At 43.8% G+C, this 23,740-nt stretch overlaps 2 protein-coding genes across 2 annotated transcripts; one reads left to right on the top strand and one right to left on the bottom strand.

The window, feature by feature from the left end:
- Window positions 1-4,930: 4,930 nt before the first annotated feature.
- ANKS4B (ankyrin repeat and sterile alpha motif domain containing 4B) lies at window positions 4,931-9,732 on the bottom strand. Its single transcript, XM_010570191.1, has 2 exons — window positions 9,569-9,732; window positions 4,931-6,008 (listed from the first exon to the last, which is right to left on the bottom strand). Exons 1-2 carry the CDS (start codon window positions 9,730-9,732, stop codon window positions 4,931-4,933), a joined length of 1,242 nt encoding a protein of 413 aa, XP_010568493.1.
- Window positions 9,733-12,242: 2,510 nt separating this feature from the next.
- ZP2 (zona pellucida glycoprotein 2 (sperm receptor)) lies at window positions 12,243-23,549 on the top strand. Its single transcript, XM_010570576.1, has 18 exons — window positions 12,243-12,253; window positions 17,715-17,788; window positions 17,971-18,054; window positions 18,142-18,236; window positions 19,040-19,198; window positions 19,555-19,599; window positions 19,865-20,029; window positions 20,480-20,576; window positions 20,655-20,836; window positions 21,253-21,382; window positions 21,565-21,746; window positions 21,822-21,913; window positions 22,001-22,125; window positions 22,385-22,574; window positions 22,832-22,967; window positions 23,048-23,144; window positions 23,231-23,317; window positions 23,404-23,549. Exons 1-18 carry the CDS (start codon window positions 12,243-12,245, stop codon window positions 23,547-23,549), a joined length of 2,097 nt encoding a protein of 698 aa, XP_010568878.1.
- The last annotated feature ends 191 nt before the right edge of the window (window positions 23,550-23,740 follow it).

Genomic DNA, 23,740 nt, shown 5'->3' with positions numbered 1-23,740 from the left:
GCCACATTCAGAGAGGATTGGTGCCTTTTAGAACATTCAAGAATGAAAAGTAAAATCTCAGCAATAGACTAATTTTTACAGTTTTCTAATGGCAAGTATTAGATACCTGCAGTATGACTAATAAATGCATCTCATGTAATGGCAAATACTAGATGTTTGCAGTGATGCTAACAAGGGTATTTTTACATATTTTGGTATAATTCTGCAATCAATGCCTTTCCTCCCTAATTATATAGTAGCAGAGGTCTGTGGGTAGATTTTGTGTTTTTAGAGAGGTAAAATATACTGGAGTAAAATATATCAGTTTGGAGAATGGAGTCTGGCACCATATTTACCTGTGATGATACTTTAAAGGCATCTGTGGATTTCAGTGCTATACTGACAGTAACCTAGTCTCTCCTGGGACCACAGCCCGCCTCTGAATCCTGCATAGCCCTTCCCTTCTAACTCAGACTGGGATCTGGAAGTCACCATACTTACTTTCACCCCTTCCCTGCCCTCAGCCCCAATGCTTGGGGTTTTTTTGGATTTTTTTTTTTTTCATTTAAGAGCACATGCCTGAGTGAGAGTTTATGTAAATGATGATGCCTCCATACAGTTATATTTCTGTCTGGGTTTGTAAAAGACCTGGCTCAGGAAGATTTAAAGAGTGCAAACTGGGAGGAAACTGTACTCAATACCTCTCTTAATGTGTTCCTGGGTGGGATATTGTCATTTTCACATTGCAAGGAGTTACCCAAAATGTGAGCACTAGAAATGTGTTTTTATTTAACTTTTATCTATTCTGTAGGGAGATGTTATTAATCTATGGTGTTTGTAAATTCTTTTTCTAAGCTTCATGAAGGTTGGAACCATGCAAGTTGATTTCAGTAGGGTAAACTTCAAGTATACAGGCAAATATTTTCAGCTTGGCTGTACTCGATGGGTATTTGTTGGGGCAGGAATTTCCATGATTGTTTCTTGGCGGAGGAACACAGTGATGTTCTACGTAAGGAAAAGTTCCAGTTCTATGCTGTTATGCAACTGCCTTACAAAAGATTGAGCATCTGCTGAAAAAATAGCCATTGCCCTGGAAACAAATTCCTGTCTCAGGCTAGAGTTGTGCCTTATGAAATTTTATTTCTTCTTGCATATTATTTCATGCAGGCTATTAAGTGTTTCTTTGTTCTGTGGAAGGATTAGATGACACAGTCATTCTATACTGAAGCCAGTAGAATACAGTGGAGCAACAGGAAGGAGGTTCAGAGGTGGTTAGCATTAAAGCCCTTGATGGTATATAAGTAAGTATAGAAGAGGTTAATGAGTACAGTGCAGATGTGACATAAATAATACTCCAAATTATAAGCCTGTTTTAAACTAGTTGGAAAAAAGTAGTAAGTGGCAGAGTTTGTAATTTGCAGAGTTTTAGCATGAAGGGTACCAGACCCGTAAGTGAACAGGGCCAAAGGATGTGTTCATGTGGATAGAAGTCTAACTCCATTGATCTTGTTTATATCAGCAGAAACAAGAACAAAAATTTCTCTATAAGCTTTTACATTTTTTTAATTGTAGCAAAATTACCCTTCTATTTTTACATGTCTTTTTTCTTTGTCATTTCTGAAGCATTCAGAAATTTAGGTGTTGACTTAGCCTGTTACTTCAGCAATAGAGAACTCCACTAGCTTGAGACAAAAGTGATAGCCATTGATGTTCCATAATTCAAGAACTGTGTGGAAACTTGCATTTACTATTTAAGACAATATTATCCCAGTTCTGTGCCTGTGTAAAACAAGTTTTGTAATTTAAAGTGAGACATAGTCTCGGGAAGAAGACAAAGTTTATTTTCACACCTACTCTTCTACAGACTTTGCACTTTAAAAGTAGATGGAACCAGTCCAAAAACCTGGTTCTGAAAACCCACAGTGTTCTCAGCTTTCATTGGCAATAGGAGATTCTGGGAGCCTGGCTTCAGCATTGTACCTCTGAATTCATGAAGAGGATTTGATCCAGTTACAATGGGAGTTGCTTGGATGCTGTCTTTAGATTTTTTTTTTTTTGAGGGAAAATAATAGCCTTAATTTCCATGTTTCCTTCCCTTACAAATCAGAGTGTCAAATTGTGTAACTTGCATTTATGTTAAAATTAAATAGATACTGCTGTTCTTTGACTTTCATTTTGTTGTCCATTACTTTTTGTTTTGGGTGTGGTGGTTTTTTGGGTTGTGGTGGTTTTTTGTGGGTTGTTGGGGTTTTTTTTTTGAAGGTGAGGAAGAAAGTATTCAAGTTGTTGCAGTGACTACTTTATCAGTAAAGGTGATCAATGAATGTGAAGGGGAAAATAAATTGAGACTGCTCTATTCCACTGTGATACGCGGTTTTGCAGTCACTATCCCACGCTGTACATTCCTTCCTCTTGATGTCTGTCCAGTGCAGAGCATTAAATCATTAAGGAAGGAGAATCTTGTACTTGGCAGGGCTGTGATTATGTGAGATCCTGTGGTTTTATGTTCTGGGTTTGGACTGGGTTATAAGACTGCATGTGATATGTAAAAAGTGTCTCCAAATGAACTGTGCTGTACAGATGTTACTAAGGAGTCATATCTGGGATTCAGTAATTTAAATAGTTCAAATAATAGAAGAAACAAAGGGTTTGGTGAAAAAAATTTGGAAAACAGCAAAGCACATAAGTGGAAAAACCTGAAATGTGAGTGTTCCTTTTTATTTCCACCCCCCCGCTCCCCTGCCTTGTTCCACAGGCTGCTTTATACCAGAGGCCAATTTCCAGGACCACCCTGCAAGAAAAGGACTAGTGCTATTCCACTTTTTAAAATATATATTAAAGGGGAATATATATCAGGGTTGATTCAGTTGCCTAAAAATAAGTGTTGTGGGGTGCTCTGGGGCTTCTTATTCAGTCTCTAGATGCAGTTCCAGGAGGGCAAGGAGCTCCTTCTCATAGATCTTGTGCTGTATCTGCTAGTTCCATAGAGTTACTGTGGATACCTAAGGACATACCAAAGCATGCTGGTTGTCAGAGGTTGCAGCAGTTGGGCAGATTTACAGATGAGTATGCAGAGAGGCAGATTTTCAATTGCAATTTAGAGAAATGTGGGGCCTATCCCAGAACTGCTGAAGCTGTTCTGTGATAATGGCTGTTATTGGACAGGTCTTCCGTGAGTGACACCACTCATTGATGTTTTGATGGTGTGTTATGGGCAGGTCACAAGCATTTGGGCAGGTAAAGCACCAGCAAATACATCAGTTATGTGACTGGTAGGATTTGACCCTTGAAAATCCACTCATCATATGCCCTCGAATGTGTAAGATTCATCATTTCCTTCTTGCTTTGTTAAATGTTTGGGAGTTTCTTAGCTAAAATGAAAACAACCCAGCTGGTTAATTATACAGAGTCTGGGGGGATGCTGTGTGATTTAATTACTGTGCTCAGTACAGTAGTCATTTAAGGTTGTGCAGAACAGGACTCTGATGGGACTGCTTAATAGAAGAAAATATCAACCTGCTGAAGTACCGGAGTCCAAGGAGGAAAGAATGCAGTATAAAGTCCAGCCAAGAAAAGAAATTATAATATGCTTCGTGAGTGAGTGGCTGCGTGGTGCTTAGTTGCTGGCTGGGGTTAAACCACGACAAAATCAAAGTAACAAGAAGATGTGGAAATAAGGAAGCATGAAAAAATAGGTTATTAATTATGATTAGTCTCCACAAATGCAGTATACCCCTAAGGAAAAAAATGATAGCTTACTCATGGAAAGCTATAAAAAGAGATTTAAAGATAAAAGTCCTGGTAATAATTGTGCCTCTAAAATCAGATCTTAGCCAGAGTAAGGCTGCTACAAGCACCTTCCTAGATTCACAAAACTCAATAGGAGTGATTAATTCATAGCGGATAGTGCTGTCTTCCCAAGGGAGCAGGCCTGAGAGAGATGGAGGGAACTCTGCTGTAAATGCCTCCAGACAGACCGTGAAGAACAGGAGCTTTCAGAGAAGCAAGGTCTAATTTTCTTTCTCTTTTCATGAGCTGGGTGTGTGTGTTACATGCAGTTTTCAGGCTGAGGCTAACAAAAACCAACAGAAAAGGCTGGGCAATGAGAGTCCTGCTTTCTGGGACTTCACGTGGCAAATGCACCCTATAGCAACCAAGCTGAGGATATAGCAAAACAGATAAAGAATGTTGAAAATAAAACCTCAGCTTCTTGTAGTTAAAAGTATTGCAGTTTTGATGCCATTTAGGACATGATGGGTGCTGGGGACTGGGTCCAGTCTAATGAGACAAGAAAAGAATATACAACTCACACTGAACATCTTCTGGCAAGGTACTTCATATATTTTTAAATTAATATCAATACAGTAGCAAAACAGTTTACTGACAAGAACACAAAACTTGCTGTAAATTAGTCTTATTTACATTCATTCAGAGGTTATTAAAGTCAACAAGCCACAGCTGAAATCAAGATTCAGATGCTATTTCTAACATATTATCAGTACTAGGAAGGGTGGTTTGTACCAATCTAACAAAGCAAATGGAGAAAACAAAGCTCTCAAGCTTTGGGAATGCTGTTTGCATCATGGTTTTGGAGAAGGGAAGGGCTTTATTAAGGAATGTAGCGTGGCTGGCCTTCACTAATATTTTAAGTTATTCTGATGAGAAGAAATCCAATCCCCATAAACAGTTCAGGGAGAAAAAGGTTTAAATCTATAGTTTTTGGGTTTTCACCTTCGCATTCTTTCTTTTTGGCAGAATATACTTGAACTAATATCCTGTGCACCAGAGCCATCTATCCAGAGGGAAAAATCTTTGTCCTTGCTGTACTTTCTAAAGCAATTGCTAATCTCTCTGCCTTTTGCTTTAGCAGACTTCTGGAAAGAATTGCATGCTTTTTGGAAAGAGGAAAAGAATGAATCAGTGTGCAGGTTACAGCAACAGGTGTGTTAATTTATAAGCAAGTATCTACAGTCTTTCCAGGGTTCTTGAGTGCTTGTTTTCTTTTATTCATGGCATTCAGGACTTTTTTTCTTGGCCCAAGCTCCATCTGAATGCTCTGTAGATCTTCATCAGAACATAGCATCAGGGCATCTAAATCAATTTTTTCCCTCATGAAAACTGGAAAAAACTCATCCAGCATCTGTGATGCCAGAAATACCTCAAGGGGCGTGTTCTCTGCTTCCTCATCATCCCAAATGACTTCTTCCTCATGCCAAGGGATACCAGCACCATTTTCAGCATCATCATCTTCCCTGCCATTCTCGGCATTTTTGTACTGAAAGAGCTCACTGGACATATTAAAACTTATACCTTCTTTCTCAGAAGACACAGTTCCAGGATTTACATCTGCAGCCAAATTCCTTCCAAATACAATCTTGCCAAGACCTGGCCGCTTAAAAATGGAGAACTGACTGTCATGATCAGAAAAGTTTTTCTCTCCGAGGTCATTCAGTAAGTCATCTTCCTCTTTCTCATCGAACAAATGCATCACAGTTCTCCTACCCATACCATCGTCTTGGTCATTGCTTTGTGTTTTCTGGCTTCTTGTGCTGTCAGCTGTCTTTTTTGCCTTCATTTTTAAGGTATCTTTCAGATTTTTGGAGAAGGTACTTGTTGTATTTGAAGCAAAGAGACTAGGCAACTTTACTCTGGAGTGTGTCCCTCTGGAAGAATATACTGTGCCAACCTTTTCTTTTATATAATTCCGGTTCATTTCATGCTGGTGTTTCTCTTGGCGCTTCTCGCATTCCTTGATTTGTTTCTCCACATTCTTCTGGGCCTGCGCTTTGAGTTTGGAGACCTTCTTTGGGTTCAGCATGTTCTGCTCGGTGGCAGCTTTGTCCAGGATTCTGACACATTCATTGCGGTCTCTGCTGGCAGCCACCTCCAGGGGAGTGCGGAGGTCATTGTCCAGAGCAAATATATTGGCACCAAAGTTGATCAAAAAAGAAACACAGTGGATGTGACCATTGCAAGCGGCATGGTGGAGAGGTGTGTTCCCCCAGATGTCACGTTTGTCCGGATCACCTCTGAGAAGGAAAATAGCATACAGTGAGCTGGACGTACCCAAGCATAGCACTGCAGGGGGATTAAACAGATACTAAACGTTTAGCTCAGCTTTGCTATGAGTACAGCCAGTGAGAAGGAGTCAGCTTAGCTCCATCCTCTAGAATGGTGCTGCACCTACTTACACGAGCACCGAGTTTGGCTGCACGTGTGGCATAAGCTCTGATTCCTGCCTGTCTGTGAATTAAGCAAGCTCCCTGAGGATGAGTGCGACTGGACGTGCGACTCCCCGTAACGGAGCCAGGATATTTCCTTTGTGTCATCCCAGGGTCTGGTAGGGTTGCTGGCAGGGCTTGCTTTGCTCCCTGCTGGTCTCGCCTGCCTCCTGCCGTAGGGCAGAAATAAGCAGCCACCCGTCTGTGGGCGAGGGGCTGCAGCTCTGACTGCTTTGCTGCTGACAGCTCAAAGTGGGCTCAGGCTTCGACTTACACTTATTGGAATTAATGGCAAAACTGTTTTGATAGCTTTTGTGTGGAATATTTTAAAGTCTTTTTGGTGACTCTACCCTTTTGCATGTCAAATGCAGGGCCAATATTGGGAGGATTCTTCACTGGTCACAGTGATATGTATTTAATGAGCCCACACAGTAACTTTTTTGGTAGGTAATAGGTAAATGATTAGGAGTAAAGTCCTGGTTACACATTTGTTTCCTTTGCTGTTAGATTAAGCTCAGATAAATGCCATTGTTTTCTTCAACACTTTTGTTCTCCTTAAGCTGCTTTTGCTCATGGGGTTTGAAAAGCAGAAGCTCATTTGAATATAAAATACCACATCTTTTCAATTGAATTTAAAGCCAGTGAAAAGTATTGCTTTCTTTTTAATTCTTGCATTAGCTTCACACTGAACTGCTGCCTGCAGAAGAGAATCGGCTTGAATCTTTTGATAACGTATTTGGCAGGAACAACACTAGCAATGTTCAGAACAGAGCTTGAGTCATCTTGTGACCAATAACCAAGGCAGCCACAGCAGCCCAAAACCTTTAATAACTTCGGAGCCAGGGGCCAAATTTCCAAGGAGCATTTCTACTTGGGAGTTTAAGCATTTCAATGCCTTGGAGATTTGTCGCACAGCAGCTGAACTATGAACAAAATGGTACATCCTATCACAAAATCTCCTTCAGGCATTGATCTCTGGCTGTGAGTATCTGTGAAGAAAAGCACTAACATATTTGATGAGGGCCAAATCTGAAAACATCCTTCAGCGTGAAATGCCACAGGCAAGAGAGAGGTTGGGGGTCCTCGCAGAGCTGAGACACAGAGCTGCTCACGTTGAGAAACAATAGCAAATCTGAGCGTGCCAGGGTGGGAGAGCGCAGGCATTTCTGCAAGTTGGTGGCAGCTGGGGATCAAAGCTTCTCCGCTTAGACATATGGAAACCATGTGTACATATTTCTGCTTTTGTGGCTCTGCCCTGGGGAACTGCCTGACTGTGGCCGACCGTGCCAGACTCCTGAATTCCCACATTAGCAAACAGGCTGCATTATCCCGAGCCTTGGGAGCGCCGGGTCATCCATCCTCCCCAAGCCCCCTTCACAGCTGTTTGCAGTCTCTTTTCGCCCTGGAGCCTGCCAGCCTTTGAGTCTCAAACCACCGACAAACTAGAGTGTGTGTTCCCAGCTCAGTGGGACTTTGGATAAGGTTTGACATCTACTTTGGGTTCTCCTACTCCTCTTTTCCCTGCTTTCCCAAGAAAGAGGGTCACACAAAAGAGAACAGGTCTACTACTTGGTCTTGCCTTTATTTGTGTACCTGCAAAGCAAGCACAGAAAACATCTGCCTGGGAAGATAAACTATTTCAAGATGAAAGGGGTTTATTGTTAGTATTCTACACTTTCCAAGGGCTGAATGTGTTGCAAGCTTCAGAGTCCTAAAATCTGCAACCACTCTAAAGAAAACCATCCTGTATCTCAGTGCCTTTGTCAGGAAACTTCTTCAAGGAAAGGAAGACTTTGTTAAAAATAATTAAAATACTTTATCACAAGAAAACATTAACTGACTGCAGAACAGTTGAATGTCTTCCAAAATTCAGCTTCTCCCAAGAAAAGCAGTGAGACTACAGCCATATCTCTGACAGCCACAGCTTGCTGATAGTGACAAGAAATCTTGGATTAAAATAGAGGTGAATGTATATGTTTGAAGATTTTGAGGGCAATACTGTCCCAAAGCTGTCCTCTACCAAGAAAAAGAGTTAGAAATACATTAAATAACAAATACATTAAAATTCTGATCATTGCATCATCCACTGTGACTTCTATCAGCTTATATGGTAGAAGACATATTTTTCACTCAAATTTTGAAAAAAAAATATTTTGCTATTTGTTCCTTAGCTAGTTGTTCTGTCTTCTAGGTGTTCAGGGACAAACCTTTACTGACTCTAGATATTTCCTTGGAGCTGCCTTAATTATACGAGTTGAAGAACTGTCAATCTAGTTTTGCTTCTCCTGAGGACACAGCAATAACCATGCAGTCCAAAGGTCTTTTTTATTGTGTTATTGCAGCCACACCTGAGTTCAATGAGCTATAAAGCAAATCTATGAAAAACCTATTTTTATTCCATATTTCCATATTTTCAATTCTATTTTTAATAAAAGAAAACTCAGATACATGCAAATAGTTATTCAACTTTTCCCTCCAATCTTCTTTAAACTATTGTGATAGAAAATACAGGTCAACTTAATCTTCATCTCAGCCCAGAAAGAATATTTTATTAACTGTATCTCTACACAAGAGAAGATTTTCTTTTATTAGATCTTATTATAGAATCACAGCTTAAAAGGTAGGCTCCAAGCAAGAGAGTGCGGAGGGTGGGGGGTAATTACCATTTCAATATAAGATTTTAAGCATGTAGTACATTTAAATGATACCAAACAGAAATATTACTATTAGAAAATAAACATGTAGAAAACCTTCCTTTCTTTTCCTTTTTCTTTTCTTTTTTTTTTCTCTTCTGGATTACAAGGATCCTACCACAGCTTCTGAAACAGTATTATCATTTTTAGCATGATGGTAGTTGCCAATACTATACAAAGCAGCGAAATAACAATTTCAGATTTACTCTCTCAAAACTATCAGTTGTGACTTCCTCTGGAAAGCATTAAATCTTCACAGGTGTGTCTACTAATTGTACTTTGGAAGCAAATGGGAGAGATTTTTTTGCTAAAAATATTTCAAACAATGCACTTCTCTATAGAGCCTGTTTCAAAGACATGTTGTCATTGAAGGTTGTTGGCCAACTTCTCCTCCATTACAGCGAGGCAAGGTCCCAGGGCCCTGCTCCGACTAACGCTCCCTGCAGGCTCCAGACACGAGATGGTCCCGCTGATGCGGCTTCACCGACCGCACGTGCAGACCTGATCGCAGGTTCTGGGCCCAAACCATCGTGAATTAAGAGAAACAATTCTTGGCAATGCATCGGAAGAAATGACCGGGATTTTCAGTCTTTTGGGTCTGAGGTCATCGGGGCATTAGAAACTAGTTAGAGTTTTGAGTCACAAGCTTTAAGCAATGGAAGCTGATTCACTTACCCCCTCCGGCATATGACTTCCAGAGCTTCTAGGTACCCATGGTATGCTGCCAGAAGGGTAGGGGTCATCCCATCTTCATCTGAAGTATTGAGGTCTTTCCTAGTGGCTTCTTTCAAGAGGTCCAAGTTGCCATCGGCTGCTGCTTTGTGATACCTGCTCGACATTTTCAGTAGCTTCTGGTTTCCCAAAGCAGCTCTGAACGATATCCAGACTGTACAGTCACCCTTCCATTACAGGGATAGTTCATTAATGATTACAAGTTGAGACATCCCCGTGAGGATGCAAATGAGGAGGCAAAGTTCATCCTAGCAACTTATCTAGAGCTCTGCATAGGTAATAATGCAATGGTGTGGTGAATGCTTTCATTTTCTGGAAGGTGGCTCTGCCGTTTACTATTCGTTGCATATTTGACTACTTAAATATAGAGGGCATTAATTCATCTGCTCTGTGTCTTTGCCTCACTGTTTTGGGAAAAACTCGAAAAGACCTTGAACTTCAAAAAAAAACTTTAAAAACTTCAAAAAACCTTCAACAGGCCATGAATGTCGGCACGACCAAGTTTCACCCTAAGTAATAAAGTATCTCTGAGATTTCATAGGATGAAGTGCATAAGCGGTTACCTTTACTGGTGAAGTCCTTTGTAATCTATCATTTACTGGGTTGCTGCATTTGAAACCAAGCCTCTCCCCTGCCAAACCCGGCACATCCATGAAGCTGTTTCGAGTACACAGATCGGCGTGTGGATGGAAACAGACCTGTCGGGACCAGGGCAGTGATGGATAAAACAGCCAGTGGGTCCGCAAGTCACAGCAGGCAAAACCACAGCCTAGTGTGCAATCCCTTTAACCACAAATTGCATCCCATCGTAGGATCTTAAGGCACTTGGCAAATATACATTCATCTAACAGGTACTGTAATCTCTGTTTTAGATGCAACAAATGTGCAGGATCTCATCAGGATAGAACAGGGAGTTCAAGGAATGGAAACATGATGGGCTGCACCCACTGCCCCAGCCTGGGAACAGATGGGCCTGATCCCCATCTCACATAACCACTTCTTGCTTTAGAAATTATTTCCCCTGATTTCAGTGGTGTTAAGGGCTACCCCTATGAGTAGAAGCTTATAGAAATAGACTGTAATTCTAATTTTTAGGTTCAAAAGAATTCCTAAGAGAAAACCATGTAAAAGGTCAGTTTTAAAACAGTGGCTGAGAGGAAATCAGTAAGAGACTACCTGCTGCTTAATAAAATGCTGCAGGCTATCTGTTATTCTGGTCACATTCGAAACAGCTGCCAGATAAATGTTACTTTTTTGTCAAGCTGTTTTCTATGTCTAACTGAATTAACCCATGTTTTAGAGAATCTACCCCCAGCAATTAGCAGTGAGGTTTTGTTGCTTATTATGCCCCTGTTACAGAAGCAACTCATTGCCCAGAGTTGGTGCAATTACTGAATGGAGTGCCACCTCATTTACTTCCCATAATGCCACCCGTGCAATACACCGGAGACCTCTCCAAACGGGCTTTCTCTCTTAATTATTTTTTCAGACAGGGATTGAAGAGCTCTTCAGGAACAAACTTGTACCAACATTTTTCTTCCATGAGGACGAGGAGAGTCAGTCAGATCCTGTGACAGGTTTGAATCTTTGAATAAACAAGTCTAGGTAGGAGTAAAGCAAAGCCCTGGTTTTCCGTCATGTCCTCCGCAGACACGGCCGTCTCAGGGCAGTGAGGAAGGGCTGCGCTTCACCCAGGCCAACCTCCATCTCCACATTAGAAGGCAGTTTTACCCTCAGCCCTTTTTCGAGTTCCCTGCATTGCCATTAATGCTTTTCTAATAAAAAATGTAGTTGTTTATTCCATTTTCTATTTAACCAGGCTCAGCACCAAGTTAAATAACAGCTGCTAGAAAAAACTAGCTGTTGCAGAGCAAAGGAAAGTAATACATATATATGTATGTATATATATATACATTAGATTAGCTGTTTCTTGATGCCATGGAATTTTATTTCCTTTACTGGGTAGTGTAAGCTTTTTTAGTCTCAAGAGTGTAAAATGATCACCAAGGCACGTACTGCATATACCACCAGTGCCTGGTAGAAGAGAGGAGACAGCATTTTTCTTGTATTTCGATATTTCACATTGTTGGCTACACCCATGAAAGTGAGTTGGTGACAAAAGAGACCTTTTCATTTTCAACATTATTGATTCCTACTACAGAAGTACATTCATTTCCTTTTCTGTTAAGTAATTCAGCACACAAAGTGTTGATCTCAGAGTTACTTTTATCATCTAACATCTGAAAATATTGATTTTAAAACAAAGTTACTCTGTATGATACTAAGTGGGAAACTATTGTTTGAGGTATTAATTAGAGGTAAAGCAAAACCTACGTCAATTGGAGAGAAGCTCTGGGACTTTGCAAGCTTTGTTATTATTTATGTCATAAAAGTGGGCATCACAAAAAAGAAGGAAAAAAGAAAAGAGCAAACAAAATCTCCATCTGTTTCTAAACTTCTGGTATTTCGTCATCTTTGTCCCATCCCAAAACCTCAACTTAAAATGCAATAAATGATTCAACATCAAATGAGCTAGATTTCTCAGCCTGAATGGAGATTTTTCTTTTGAGACTAAAGCTCAAAATTGTGAACTTTGTAAACTCCCTGAGTAGTTAGAATGAAGCTTTTGTTTTGGGATTTGAAAAGAACTTTAAAACTATTCCACTTCCAATTGAAATGTCTTACCAGGCTCAGGAGAAACTCTTGTGATGGTACGTGTTGTTGTAAGCTAATGAATTCTTTAACTAGCCGCTTTGATTTGTTATTGGATTTGCTATATCTATAATTATTGCTCTATTTCTTTGAGAACTATCTTAAATAAAATATTACCAGTTAAACAAACTATTTAGATTGAAAGACTACAGCATCATTAGTTACATTGTTCTAGATAACTCGGAGCCCGGTCTGAACAGCGATGTTGTTGTGCCATCTGTTTTGCATGAGGTATTATCCAGCACAACATTTCCTCATTGCAACTTTTATAAGCACCAAACGTGGTATGGTAAAGGCCATACGAGGGGAGGCAAGTAAGTCTCTGCTTGCCTAATGAGATCCTTGGAACTAATGGGCTTCGAGAAGAATGAAATTAGTCACACAGGGTAATTGTGGCTACACAATTCAGAGATGACGACAATATTTAAGCAACAATAAAGGCTTATTTCCTCACTCCTTAGAGAGGCAAAACTGCTGTGCCCGAGGACGCTGTTGCTGGATGTCCTCTTGAGCAGCCCCGTTCCCACAGCGGGGTTGAGCGTGACCGGTGCCGGCGCTGCCCGAGACCCATCCGGACGTGGTCATTGCTCAGGTGTATCCATGCCCGAGTCAGGGGTCCGAGGGCAGCCCTCGCGGTCTGCCTGCACACGTCATTGCAGGAGCAAGGCCCTAATCGATGGGGAAAGATACTTACAATTGAAAGGCAATAAAGCCAACTCTGCCAAAGCCCTGTCTCTCCTCACCCACACAGCTCGGTGCCCGTCCGTACTGGGTGCATAAAAGTAGACTGGGGGGCTTCTGTAGGACTAGAAGCAGTGACATTGTCTGTTGTTTCATAGTGACACTTGGAGTAAGTGTTTTTGCTGGGAGTGCTCAAAAGTAGAAGTCCTGACCCGGCATTCAGGCTCTTTGCATTGCTAAAGCCTTTTTCTTGGTTTGGGTTTTTTTTTCCCATGATATCATCAGCAGTGCTACAAACAGTCCCAAGTAAAGCCATGTTGAGCTCATTGGTGTCTCAAATGCTGTCCTGCTGCCAGTGTGTAAGGGACAGGGACAGCCAAAGCCCATAAGAAAGTGCATCTATGCTGAGGGGATCTGTGCTCTCCAGAGATGATATGCAACACCCCGATGCTTGAGGGTGTTCAGCACTGCTCTAGGGCAATGTCTTTTTAAAGAAAGTTAGAAAATCAAACAAGTATAAGAGAAAAGCAGAGAATTGGAAGAGAAGAAAAAAATGTAGTTTTTGCAGCAGAAAAAAAAAAAAAAACCAAGCCATGGCGATAGTTTTGTGTTTCAGGGCATGAATTAGCTGTTTACTTGTAACTCAGGCCAGTTATTATTACAGGTTCAACAGCCCAGACAGGGGAATGGCCACACGTGCTCTGTAGCTTAAGTTGTAAATTCAGGTGCGTTAAGTGAAGCAACAACTAATTATTTTAGCACATCCTGATGAATTACATCCTACAAACCCACCTACCTACTTAAAGATGGGTATTAGGAGCTGCTAACACGCACCGCAGGGCACACCGGATTGTGGTGACTGTGGCAATAGCATGGCTCTAACTGTTAAATGTTGTCTGGCCCAAAATTACTGTTCAGATATACAAGCCACAACCTGTCATGAGGCATTCGGGAGTTGGCAAAACCCTGAGCTAAGTCCAGCAGGCAAGGACAGGCTGTCCTTCTGCAGCAGGACCGTGCACTGCCGCTGCTCAGGCCTCTGCAGATGTCCCCTGTGCTAGCAGCATGACTCTGGCGTGATGCAAGATCAAGCTTTTACCAGCCCAGAGTCAGCCAAACTCCGGGAACGTGATCCAAAGCTCCCTGGGACTCACAGCTTTTCCACCAACTTAATGAAGCTGGGAATCAGGGGCAGGGAAATGACGAGTAAGTTTAACTTTACATTGGATTTGAGTGCCTGAAAGTACCTCATTTGTGTAATTCTTTAAAGGATGTATACTGGAAACATTTTTTTCCCCCTAAATGTGTTAGTTAAACCCAAGCTAAATAATAATAGATACGTAATACAATAAACTTGTGTATGGCTTCAGAGTTTGTTTCATTAGTTTTCTATATAATCACTGCTTTTGAAAACAATGAGTCTCATTATAAAAGAAGAGAGAGGGGAAAAAAAGGTACATGATGTATGTTTGTGAATTCAGGAGTCTCTGGGAAGTTAATTTCTTGCTAAAGGTTAGCCACATGCTAATGCTATTGATGGCAAAGGCAGAAGTGCAATTTCTTTTTGTGCTACTAACATCAGGTGCTATTTACTCCGGTGTGGTTACGGATCCGAGCTAATGCCTGCTTATTGCTGAGTGGCGTTGTGCACACTTGGTATCCCCACTTGCATAATAGCTTTAACTCTGCATTTGCCATGTTCTCACAAGGATGAGAGTTAGACATGCTTCTATAGAATGTAAATTTTTAAATTACTTACACTACTCACCTGCTCTGCCTGTATGGATCATATTGCTTTGCTACACAGTGCACTGACAGCAATCACACACTTTGCAGCTAGCTGCCTCCACTCATGCTGTTGTCCCATCCAAGTTTCCAGCACTTTGGTACCTACCAGCAGTTGACAGACAAGCTCTTTCTCACAACTTTAAGAGAATTGAAGCTACTGTCACTTGGGCTGGGAAACTCTAAAATCTGCTCTAGGCACAGGTCTATAACTGTAAAAAGAAATATAAATGAATATATATTACATGAATACATGGTACATTAATACAAAATTTGTTATTCCCTGAAGCCCAGTTTAACATCCCATTCCTATATTACCATCCATACTATTAATTTTCCTCTCTTACTATGATCTATCTTTTTTGCTTTCTCACATCTCAAGAATTCAATTACTTCTAAAAATATGAGTCTTTGGGTTTTTTTACGAGTCTGTTGTGGTGGGTTGACCCTGGCTGAACGCCAGGTGCCCACCAAAGCCGTTCTATCACTCCCCCCTCCTCAGCTGGACAAGAGAGAGAAAAATGTAACAAAGCTCTCGTGGGTCCAGATAAGGACAGGAGAGATCACTCACCAATTACCATCACAGGCAAAACAGTCTCAACTTGGGGAAAATTAACTCAATTTATTACCAATCAACCAGAGTAGGGTAATGAGAAATAAACCCAAATCTCAGAACACCTTCCCTCCACCCCTCCCTTCTTCCCGGGCACAGCTTCACTCCCAGATTCTCTACCTACCCCCTCCAGTGGCGCAGGGGTATGGGGAATGGGGTTTACGGTCAGTTCATCACACGTTATTTCTGCCACTTCATCCTCCTCAGGGGCAGGACTCGTCACACTCCTCCCCTGCTCCAGCGTGGGGTCCCTCCCACGGGAGACAGTCCTCCATGAACTTCTCCAACGTGGGTCTTTCCCATGGGCTGCAGTTCTTCACGAACTGCTCCAGCATGGGTCCTTTCCACGGTGTGCAGTCCTTCAGGCACAGACTGCTCCAGCGTGGGTCCCCCACGGGGTCACAAGTCCTGCCAGAAAACCTGCTCCAGCGTGGGGTCCTCTCTCCACAGATCCGCAGGTCCTGCCAGGAGCCTGCTCCAACGCGGGCTTCCCACAGGGTCACAGCCTCCTTCGGGCACCCACCTGCTCCGGCGTGGGGTCCTCCCCAGGTTGCAGGTGGAGATCTGCTCCCCCATGGACCTCCCTGGGCTGCAGGGGGACAGCCTGCCTCACCGTGGTCTTCACCACGGGCTGCAGGGGAATCTCTGCTCCGGCGCCTGGAGCATCTCCTCCCCCTCCTTCTGCACTGACCTGGGGGTCTGCAGGGCTGGTGCTCTCACATGTTCTCACTCCTGTCTCCAACTGCTGTTTCTGTGTCTCCCGCAACTTTTTTTCCTTCTTAAATATGTTATCACAGAGGCGATACCACTATCACTGATTGGCTCAGCCTTCGCTGGTGGCGGGTCCATCTTGTAGCCGGCTGGTATTGGCTCTATCGGACATGGGGGAAGCTTCCAGCAGCTTCTCTCAGAAGCCACCCCTGTAACCCCCTGTGGTGGGTTGACCCTGGCTGGGCACCAGGTGCCCACCAAAGCTGCTCTATCACTCCCCCTCCTCAGCTGGACAGGGGGGAGAAAATATAACAAAAGGCTCACGGGTCAAAATAAGGACAGTTTAATAAAGTGAAAGCAAAGGTCGCGCGTGAAAGCAAAGGAAAACAAATGATGTTATTCTCTACTTCCCATCAGCAGGCGATGTCTAGCCACTTCCCGGGAAGCAGGGCTTCGGTACGCGTAGTGGTTGCTCCGGAAGACAAAAATGCCCCCCTTCCATCTCCCTTTACTTAGCTTTTCTATCTGAGCTGACGTCATGTGGTATGGAATATCTGTTTGGTTAGTTTAGGTCAGCTGTCCTGGTTATGTCCCCTCCCAAGATCTTGCCCAGCCCCAGCCTGCCATTGAGGGGGGCAAAAATGTTGGAGATACAGCCTTGATGCTGTGCCAGCACTGCTCAGCAGTAGCCAAAACACTGGTGTGTTATCAACACCTTTCTAGCTACCAACGCAGAGCACAGCACTGCGAGGGCTGCTATGGGGAGAATTAACTCCATCTCAGCCAGACCCAATACAGCCCCCCGCTACCAAAACCTTGCCACACAAACCCAATACATCCATCTGAAATCAAAGCATTGGGGAAGCTGAAAGATAACACGAATCTGAGATTTTTTCTTTCCAGGCCTCTTCCCCACAGCTTTGAACAGTGACAGTCCAACCAAAGCCTCCAGAGATCTTCCAGTCTAAAGATCTGATCTAGCACTTCTCTTCCTTAACCTGCCACTCTTGTTTTCCTCCTAATTGGATCTATATCAGCATTGCAGATTTGCCCATACAGTGGAAAAAAATATTCTCAGTTACATTCAAATCTACCAGTGGAATCGTTTTAAATCATAAGAAAATCAAAGTGGCACAGAAGTCTCCTTCTAAAAAAATAACTGCCAAAAAGATGTGCATTTTTCTATGCAACATCTGGCAAGGCAATAAAGGGAGTACCTTATCAGAGCAAGGAATAAATGCCTTCATAACAGAAAGAATCAACAACCCGTGCCAAAGACTTACTATCACCTTAAGGTCTCCTGCGAGCCCTCCTCTTCCCGACAAGGAGACTGCATCTCAAGGAGAGGCAGGTGAAAGCTCTCTGTCATCTCAGAGAGGCTGCACCTGTGTGGAGCCTGACCCGGGTCCTATATAATCCTCCCTGGGCAGCCAAAGAGTAAGCTTGTGGTGGCAGTGAGGAGATGGGGCTGTTTGTGAAGCAGCAGTGCTTGAGCACCTTGAGGATGTGGTGAGTGGGGTTTGGGGTGGGATGGGGAGCTGGGTCCTTTCCCTGCTGGTCTCTCATTTGGTTCTCTGTTGCTTGCAGGTTGCTGCTCCTGTTTGGCTTTTTGCTGCCCTTAGCCCCCTGTGCTGATGGCCTGGGGGATCAGGATCTCTTGGGTAATGAGGCCTCTCTGGGCCGGCAGTGGTTTGGATGTGGGCTTTAGGTTTGTCCAGAGCTTTTTCCCCTCTGCCTTGGTGTGGAGGAAGGCTCTAAAGTGGGGCTGGTGAGCTGGGGGACTTGCAGGGTGTGTGCTTCTGGGAGGGTGCTGCTGGAACTGATGGTGGTCTTCCCTCTGCAGAGAGTGTGACCTGTCATAGGAATGGGATGGAAGTTGAATTTTCAAAAGAGCTTGGCAACTACTCTTGGCATGTGTCTGTTGAGGGTACGTATTGCTACTGCCCTGGCCCGTTCTGCTGTAGCCTGAAAGCAGGTGCCTGCCTGCAGGGCTGATCTTCTACATTCTCCCTAGATGTGAGTGGTGAGGAGATCGTGTCCTGTGACCCCACTGTAGATTATGAGAGGCTGTTGCTCAGTGTCCTGTTCGTCAACTGCACTAGTCTGGAGGTAAAGGGGTCTTCATTCTGGAAGCTGCTGTGATGGAGTGTGGGATTTTTTTCCTGGTCAGGATTGGGTTTAATGGGGTTTCTAGCTCTAACTTTCTTCAGGAGTGGCAATACTTACACTTCTGATAATTTAAAACAGCTCTATAAGAATGGTTCATGCCAGAAATTGAAAAAAATTACCACAATACTTGTTCTTTCAACTGTGGATTAAACCCCCTTAGACACTGCCATAAATGTGTTCTCCTGTAAAGGAATTGAGCTATTTTAAAGGATATCTTGTAGGGGGATGGACCAGGTTCAAGAGTTTCAAAGCAGTTTCAAAGTTTCTCTATTTACACAATGTGTATTGATAGAGAAATTAACAACACATGCCATTTATAGCTGTTGAGGTAGAGTAATAAGTGGGAGGCCAATCCAAACTAGCATCAAACAGAGGCTTTACTGGTAACTGTTGCTTTTAAGTATTTGAAATACCACAAGACTCTTGGTTTTGGCATTTATTAACTTGTTTCTTGACCAGCTGACTTGCTGGCACTACAACCTGCTAGTCCTTGGGTTTTTTTTTCCTTGACTCCCACAGTTCTCAGTATTTTCTGCTCTTCAACCTAACCTTGTGAGCCCATGCTTTCTAGAGATCTCCTCCTTTTCCATAGGGCTTTTAAAAAAACACTTTTTCTTGTCCTTGCACTGGTACAAACACCTAAAATAACTCTGAAGCTAGAGTTTAGCCTCAATGGCTTTTAGTTGTCCTCATGCTGTGGTGAGTACTGCTGCCTCTTTCTAATTAATGTCTCTTGTCTATAGGATGGTCAGCACCTGCTAAGATTGAGGCTGATGGTGAATGACACAATGGGAGAGGAGAAGAATTTAACTTACAGCACTCGCTGCCATAGTGTTCATGCAGATGAAATTATTACTCCTTTCTTTGCTGGTGCAACAAACTGTATGAAAGACTTCATGGCAGTAAGTAGAGGAATGGGAGTGCTATAGGTCCTGCTTAGAGGCTTGCAAGGCAGGATGGCTGTCTCCTGGAACTGCATGGCTGGGATCTGCAGAAAGCTGGGGAAAGCTCCAGCCAGCTTCAGGGAGGCCTGTTGGCCGCATGTCCATCTTAGCGTGACCACTAGCTCTTTGAAGAGTTGGTTTGTAAATGGTTATTAACGATGCACATGGTTTGGCTTCAGCCCTATTGCAGGGAAAACCAGGGTGCTGGTGCCAGCTGCCTGCTCTGGAAAACTATAGCAGATATTTTTATTAGAAAGTTGTAGGGTTCTGACCACTGTCTGTTCCTGTGGTCTAACCCTTGTGCTGTGTTTCAGGTTACTTTCCCAAGACTCATTCCAGGCTTCAGTGATGAGCATATGGTAAGTGCCTTCTGTCTTGCAAAGGGGGGGTGGAGGAGTGCCTGGGGCTTGGGCCTAAACTGAGCCTGATGTCTCCAAGCTGGAGTAGTTTTCTTTGAAGTACTTGCATCTTGTCAGGAAGCTTAATTCTGTGCTATCAATATAGGGAACTTGAGTGTAAAGCCTGTGATGTGGCAGCTCTGCAGGTTGAAGAACTGTGTAATGCCTTGCTGCTTTTGTGTGGTTGGTCCTTCCCTTCCTAAGCAAGGATCTCCTGCTTTGCCAGGTTCCAGCAGCTCCAATGACCTGGACTCTGTCAGTTGATGATGGGACCAGAATACACCAGCTAAGCCTTGGGCAAGCCATGCAGCAAGGCTATAACTTTCTAGCTGATGGCCACAACATGATCCTCCAGGTAGCCTTTACTGCCACTGGAGTTTTCTCCTACAAGGTAGGTGAACAAATTGTCGGCACTGAGGAGATGGTGCTGCTTTAACAGAGGCTAGGTATGTCCCTCCTGTAGACCTGCAGAAAGCACTTGCAGGTCATGGCCGGAGCTGATGTCAAGCTGATGCAGTGCTGTGCCTAGCTGGTGTGAGCAAAGCTGTTTGATTCTGTGTAGCTGTCATCGAATTACCCAGCCCTACAAAATGGGGAAGTACAGTGTGCACCTCAGCAGCCCAGCTGATGGGCATCTACATAAGCAGACTTCTAGCCATAGCCTAACTTGTGAACATCTGACTGGCAGTCTCATGAGCAGATCTCTTTCAAAAGGGTGTTGAGATGGGAAGAAACTGCTGTTGCAGGCATGAACCAGATGTAGTATATGGCCCTGCAGGGTTGGTCTTATGATGGATCATGAGCTGAGCACTCTCTAATAGAGCTCTCTCTTCTTTGTCAGCACAATGATAAGGTGCTCTACACTGTGGCACTCAAGCTCATGTATGGCCCTCCTGAACGTAGACTGACTGTGGAGTCAAGAATGCTTTGTGCACCAGGTAATGCATGGAGAAAGAACCTGATCTGCTTCTGCCCTAAGGAAACTGGTGTTATATTTAACAGAGATGTTGTTACAGGTCCAGCAATCTGTAATGCAACACACATGACTGTTGCCATCCCAGACTTCCCAGGGACCCTTATGGCTGTGGGTGCAGAGGATAAAACCATCCCCATGGACCAGCTTCAGGAAAATGGGATTGCTCTGGACACAAAGACAGGGGTCAAGCTGCATATTAGCAGGGAAGTCCTGAAGTCCAGGGTGAGTTCTGATCTTCAAGTCACAGGAGTTGGTGTGATTACAACTTCTTGGTGCTTAGTCAAGGTCAAAGCTACTGTGCTCTGATTCTCAGTAAGCACCTGTCAAGTCAGCCATGTGTCCTGTGGCTGGCTGAGGGCAGTTGTGATTAAGAACAATGTACAGTGACTTTATAATACATAGGCATCACTCAAAGGTAATTTGGATTTTATGAAGTCTCTTGGCAAAAACAGCTGGAGGTGAAAATATTCCTCTTGGAGTAGGTCGGTACTTTGCATGCCTGGAGCAATGCAAATTAACAAACTAGTGGAGTGTGAAGAGCACCATGGCCTCAGGGCAAGGGAAACAGCTCTAACACATGCATGTGTTAAAATGAGCTCTTGTAGTTACACTCCAGGAGAGTAACTCTTGTCTTTCAGCTACATGGGGAGAGCTGCTCAGGACTTCAGTCCTACATGTCGTCTTTGGAACTGGCTTTTCACTTCCATGGGGAGACTGTGACAATGGTGATGCACCCAGAGTGCCCCTGTGACCAGCATGCACCAATAGGTAAGTGACTGCCTTCTGCAATGGATGTGGCTCATGTGCTGCTCAGATGGTAATCCTTCAGCATGGCTTGTTCTTAAACCAGTCCTTCACAGGAAAGGGCATCTCTAGCCAGAACACAACAGCTTTTGGCAGACTGACCTGTCAGTGACTGGCATGCCAATTTATGTGAACCTCTCTTACAGCTGCTGTATGCACCCAGGATGGGTACATGGATTTTGAAATCCTTGCTGACAGTACTACCCCACTGCTAGACTTGGATACCCTTAGGCTCAGAGATCCTGCATGCCGGCCAGCCTTCAAGTCCTCTTTGAATGACAGAGTTTGGTTTCATGTCCCACTGAATGGATGTGGGACCAGGTATTGGGTAAGTGTGTAGCCAGGATTGATGGGGAGGGCTTTGTGCATTGGGAATGCCCTCACTAATGCTGTTTCTCTGCAGTTGGATGGGGAGAAGATTGTTTATGAGAATGAGGTGAGGGCCCTATGGGCAGACCTTCCACTGCGCAGGATCTCAAGGGACAGTGAACTCAGGTGTGTTTGGCAACTTCTTTGGGTAATACTTAGTCCTGGATATCCTATATATGAACATAAGACTTAGCTGCTCCTTCCTTGTTACAGGCTAACAGTCCTGTGCTCCTTCAGTAATGGTGATGCCTCCCTCACTATAAAGGTAGACAACCTTCCTCCTCCGGCTTCTTCAGTGAACCAAGGTCCCCTCTCCTTAGTTCTTCTAAGCTACCCAGGTAAACCTGACTCTGGGCTCAGGTGGCTGGGAAGCAGCTGGAGCTTGTGGAGGGGATGATGTATGAGTGAACTCCTGTGGTGCATGGGCTTCTAATGACCTGATGTGCTTCCTTTCCTCCCACCCATGCTACCTGAGGCAGATGCCTTAAATCTGTGACTCTAGGACAAACTGCAGCTGGTAGACCAGGTGCTGTTGAAGAGCTCCAGACTAGAGTTTCTTCAGGACTCTCTTATCTAACAAGGCTTTTGTACTTGCAGAGGACTCGTACAGGCAGCCATACCGTGATGATCAGTACCCAATAGTAAGGTACCTACGGCAGCCCATCTTCCTGGAAGTTCAGGTCCTGAACCGCAATGATCCCAATCTCTATCTGGTATTGGATGACTGTTGGGCAACAGCTTCACAAGGTCCGAGCTCACTTCCCCAGTGGAATATTGTTGTTGATGGGTGAGTGCCCTGCTAGATAAATGGAAGCACTTTTGGCAGTGGGTGCATAGATTCCCTAAATCTCCCCTACCTCCCCTTTAGGAACAGAGCCCCAAGTACAAGGGCTTCACTTGAGGTGGCGTTCCAGGTACACTGTACTGGTATGCTGGAACTCTTACGAAGATAGCAGCACCTCTACCCTGAACTTTTGCCTGCTTAAAAAAAACCCCAAACCTTCTCTACCCTGCTGTTCTGACTTGCTTCTTACCTATTGGCAGGTGTGAGTATGACCTGGACAGCTACAGGACTGTGTTTCATCCTGTGGGGCACAGTGTCAGCTATGCAAACTATCGCCAAAGGCTGGAAGTGAAGACTTTTGCCTTTGTGTCTGGTGACAAAGCCCTCCCTGGCCTAGTAGGTGACATTCTCCTACTTAGAGCAGTCAGTAGGAGCAGTTGTCCCGAAATGAATGGACCTCTCATTCTCTGTCCTAGGTATACTTCCACTGCAGTGTTCTGATCTGTGACCGTTTTCAACCAGACTCCCCTTTGTGTATGAGAAGATGCCCGAGGCCATCTAGAAGCAAGCGAGGTAATGAGTAAGCAGATGTTAGGTTGTACTGATCCAAGATAATGCACTGTACTATGGGGCTCACCTCTACTACGTTACTGTTGTAGAGAGTGGGATGCCAGGTGTGAACTCTGCAGTGGTGAGCTTGCGGGGTCCTGTCCTCCTTGTGCCAGAAGGATGGTCTGCAACCCAAGGTACTAAGCCTGTGTGGTACTAATATACGTTACCTGGGTTTAGTGAAGAGCTGTCTCCACAAACTATCTTTCTGCTTGCTTTGTAGGGAGCACTCTCTTGAGCAAGGAGGCATGGGCTGGTATTACAATGACTGCTGCTGGTATTCTCTCTCTGGTGGCCACAATGCTACTATTTTTGGCTTTTCTTAAATGCCTAAAGAGAAGAGCATCCATGGTAAATGTGGCATGTTAATGTAGTTTTTGCAAATAAAGTTGGAGTAGAAATGTGACTGCAAAAGTCTTCTGGATGACTTGTGTAGCTGTGGAGTTGTTGCTATACAGTATTGAAGGAACCAGACTGGACAAAGATGAATGTCTTGCTGAGCAGTGGCACTGCTCTCAATGGCTTTGGTCAGAGTGCTCTAACAAACTAGAATTGAAGCT

Source organism: Haliaeetus leucocephalus, unplaced genomic scaffold (genome assembly GCF_000737465.1).
Source record: "Haliaeetus leucocephalus isolate CR32 unplaced genomic scaffold, Haliaeetus_leucocephalus-4.0 Scaffold295, whole genome shotgun sequence".
NCBI classification, from domain to species: domain Eukaryota; kingdom Metazoa; phylum Chordata; class Aves; order Accipitriformes; family Accipitridae; genus Haliaeetus; species Haliaeetus leucocephalus.
Note: the sequence above shows the minus strand (reverse complement) of the source record. Positions and strands in the feature narration are given on the sequence as shown.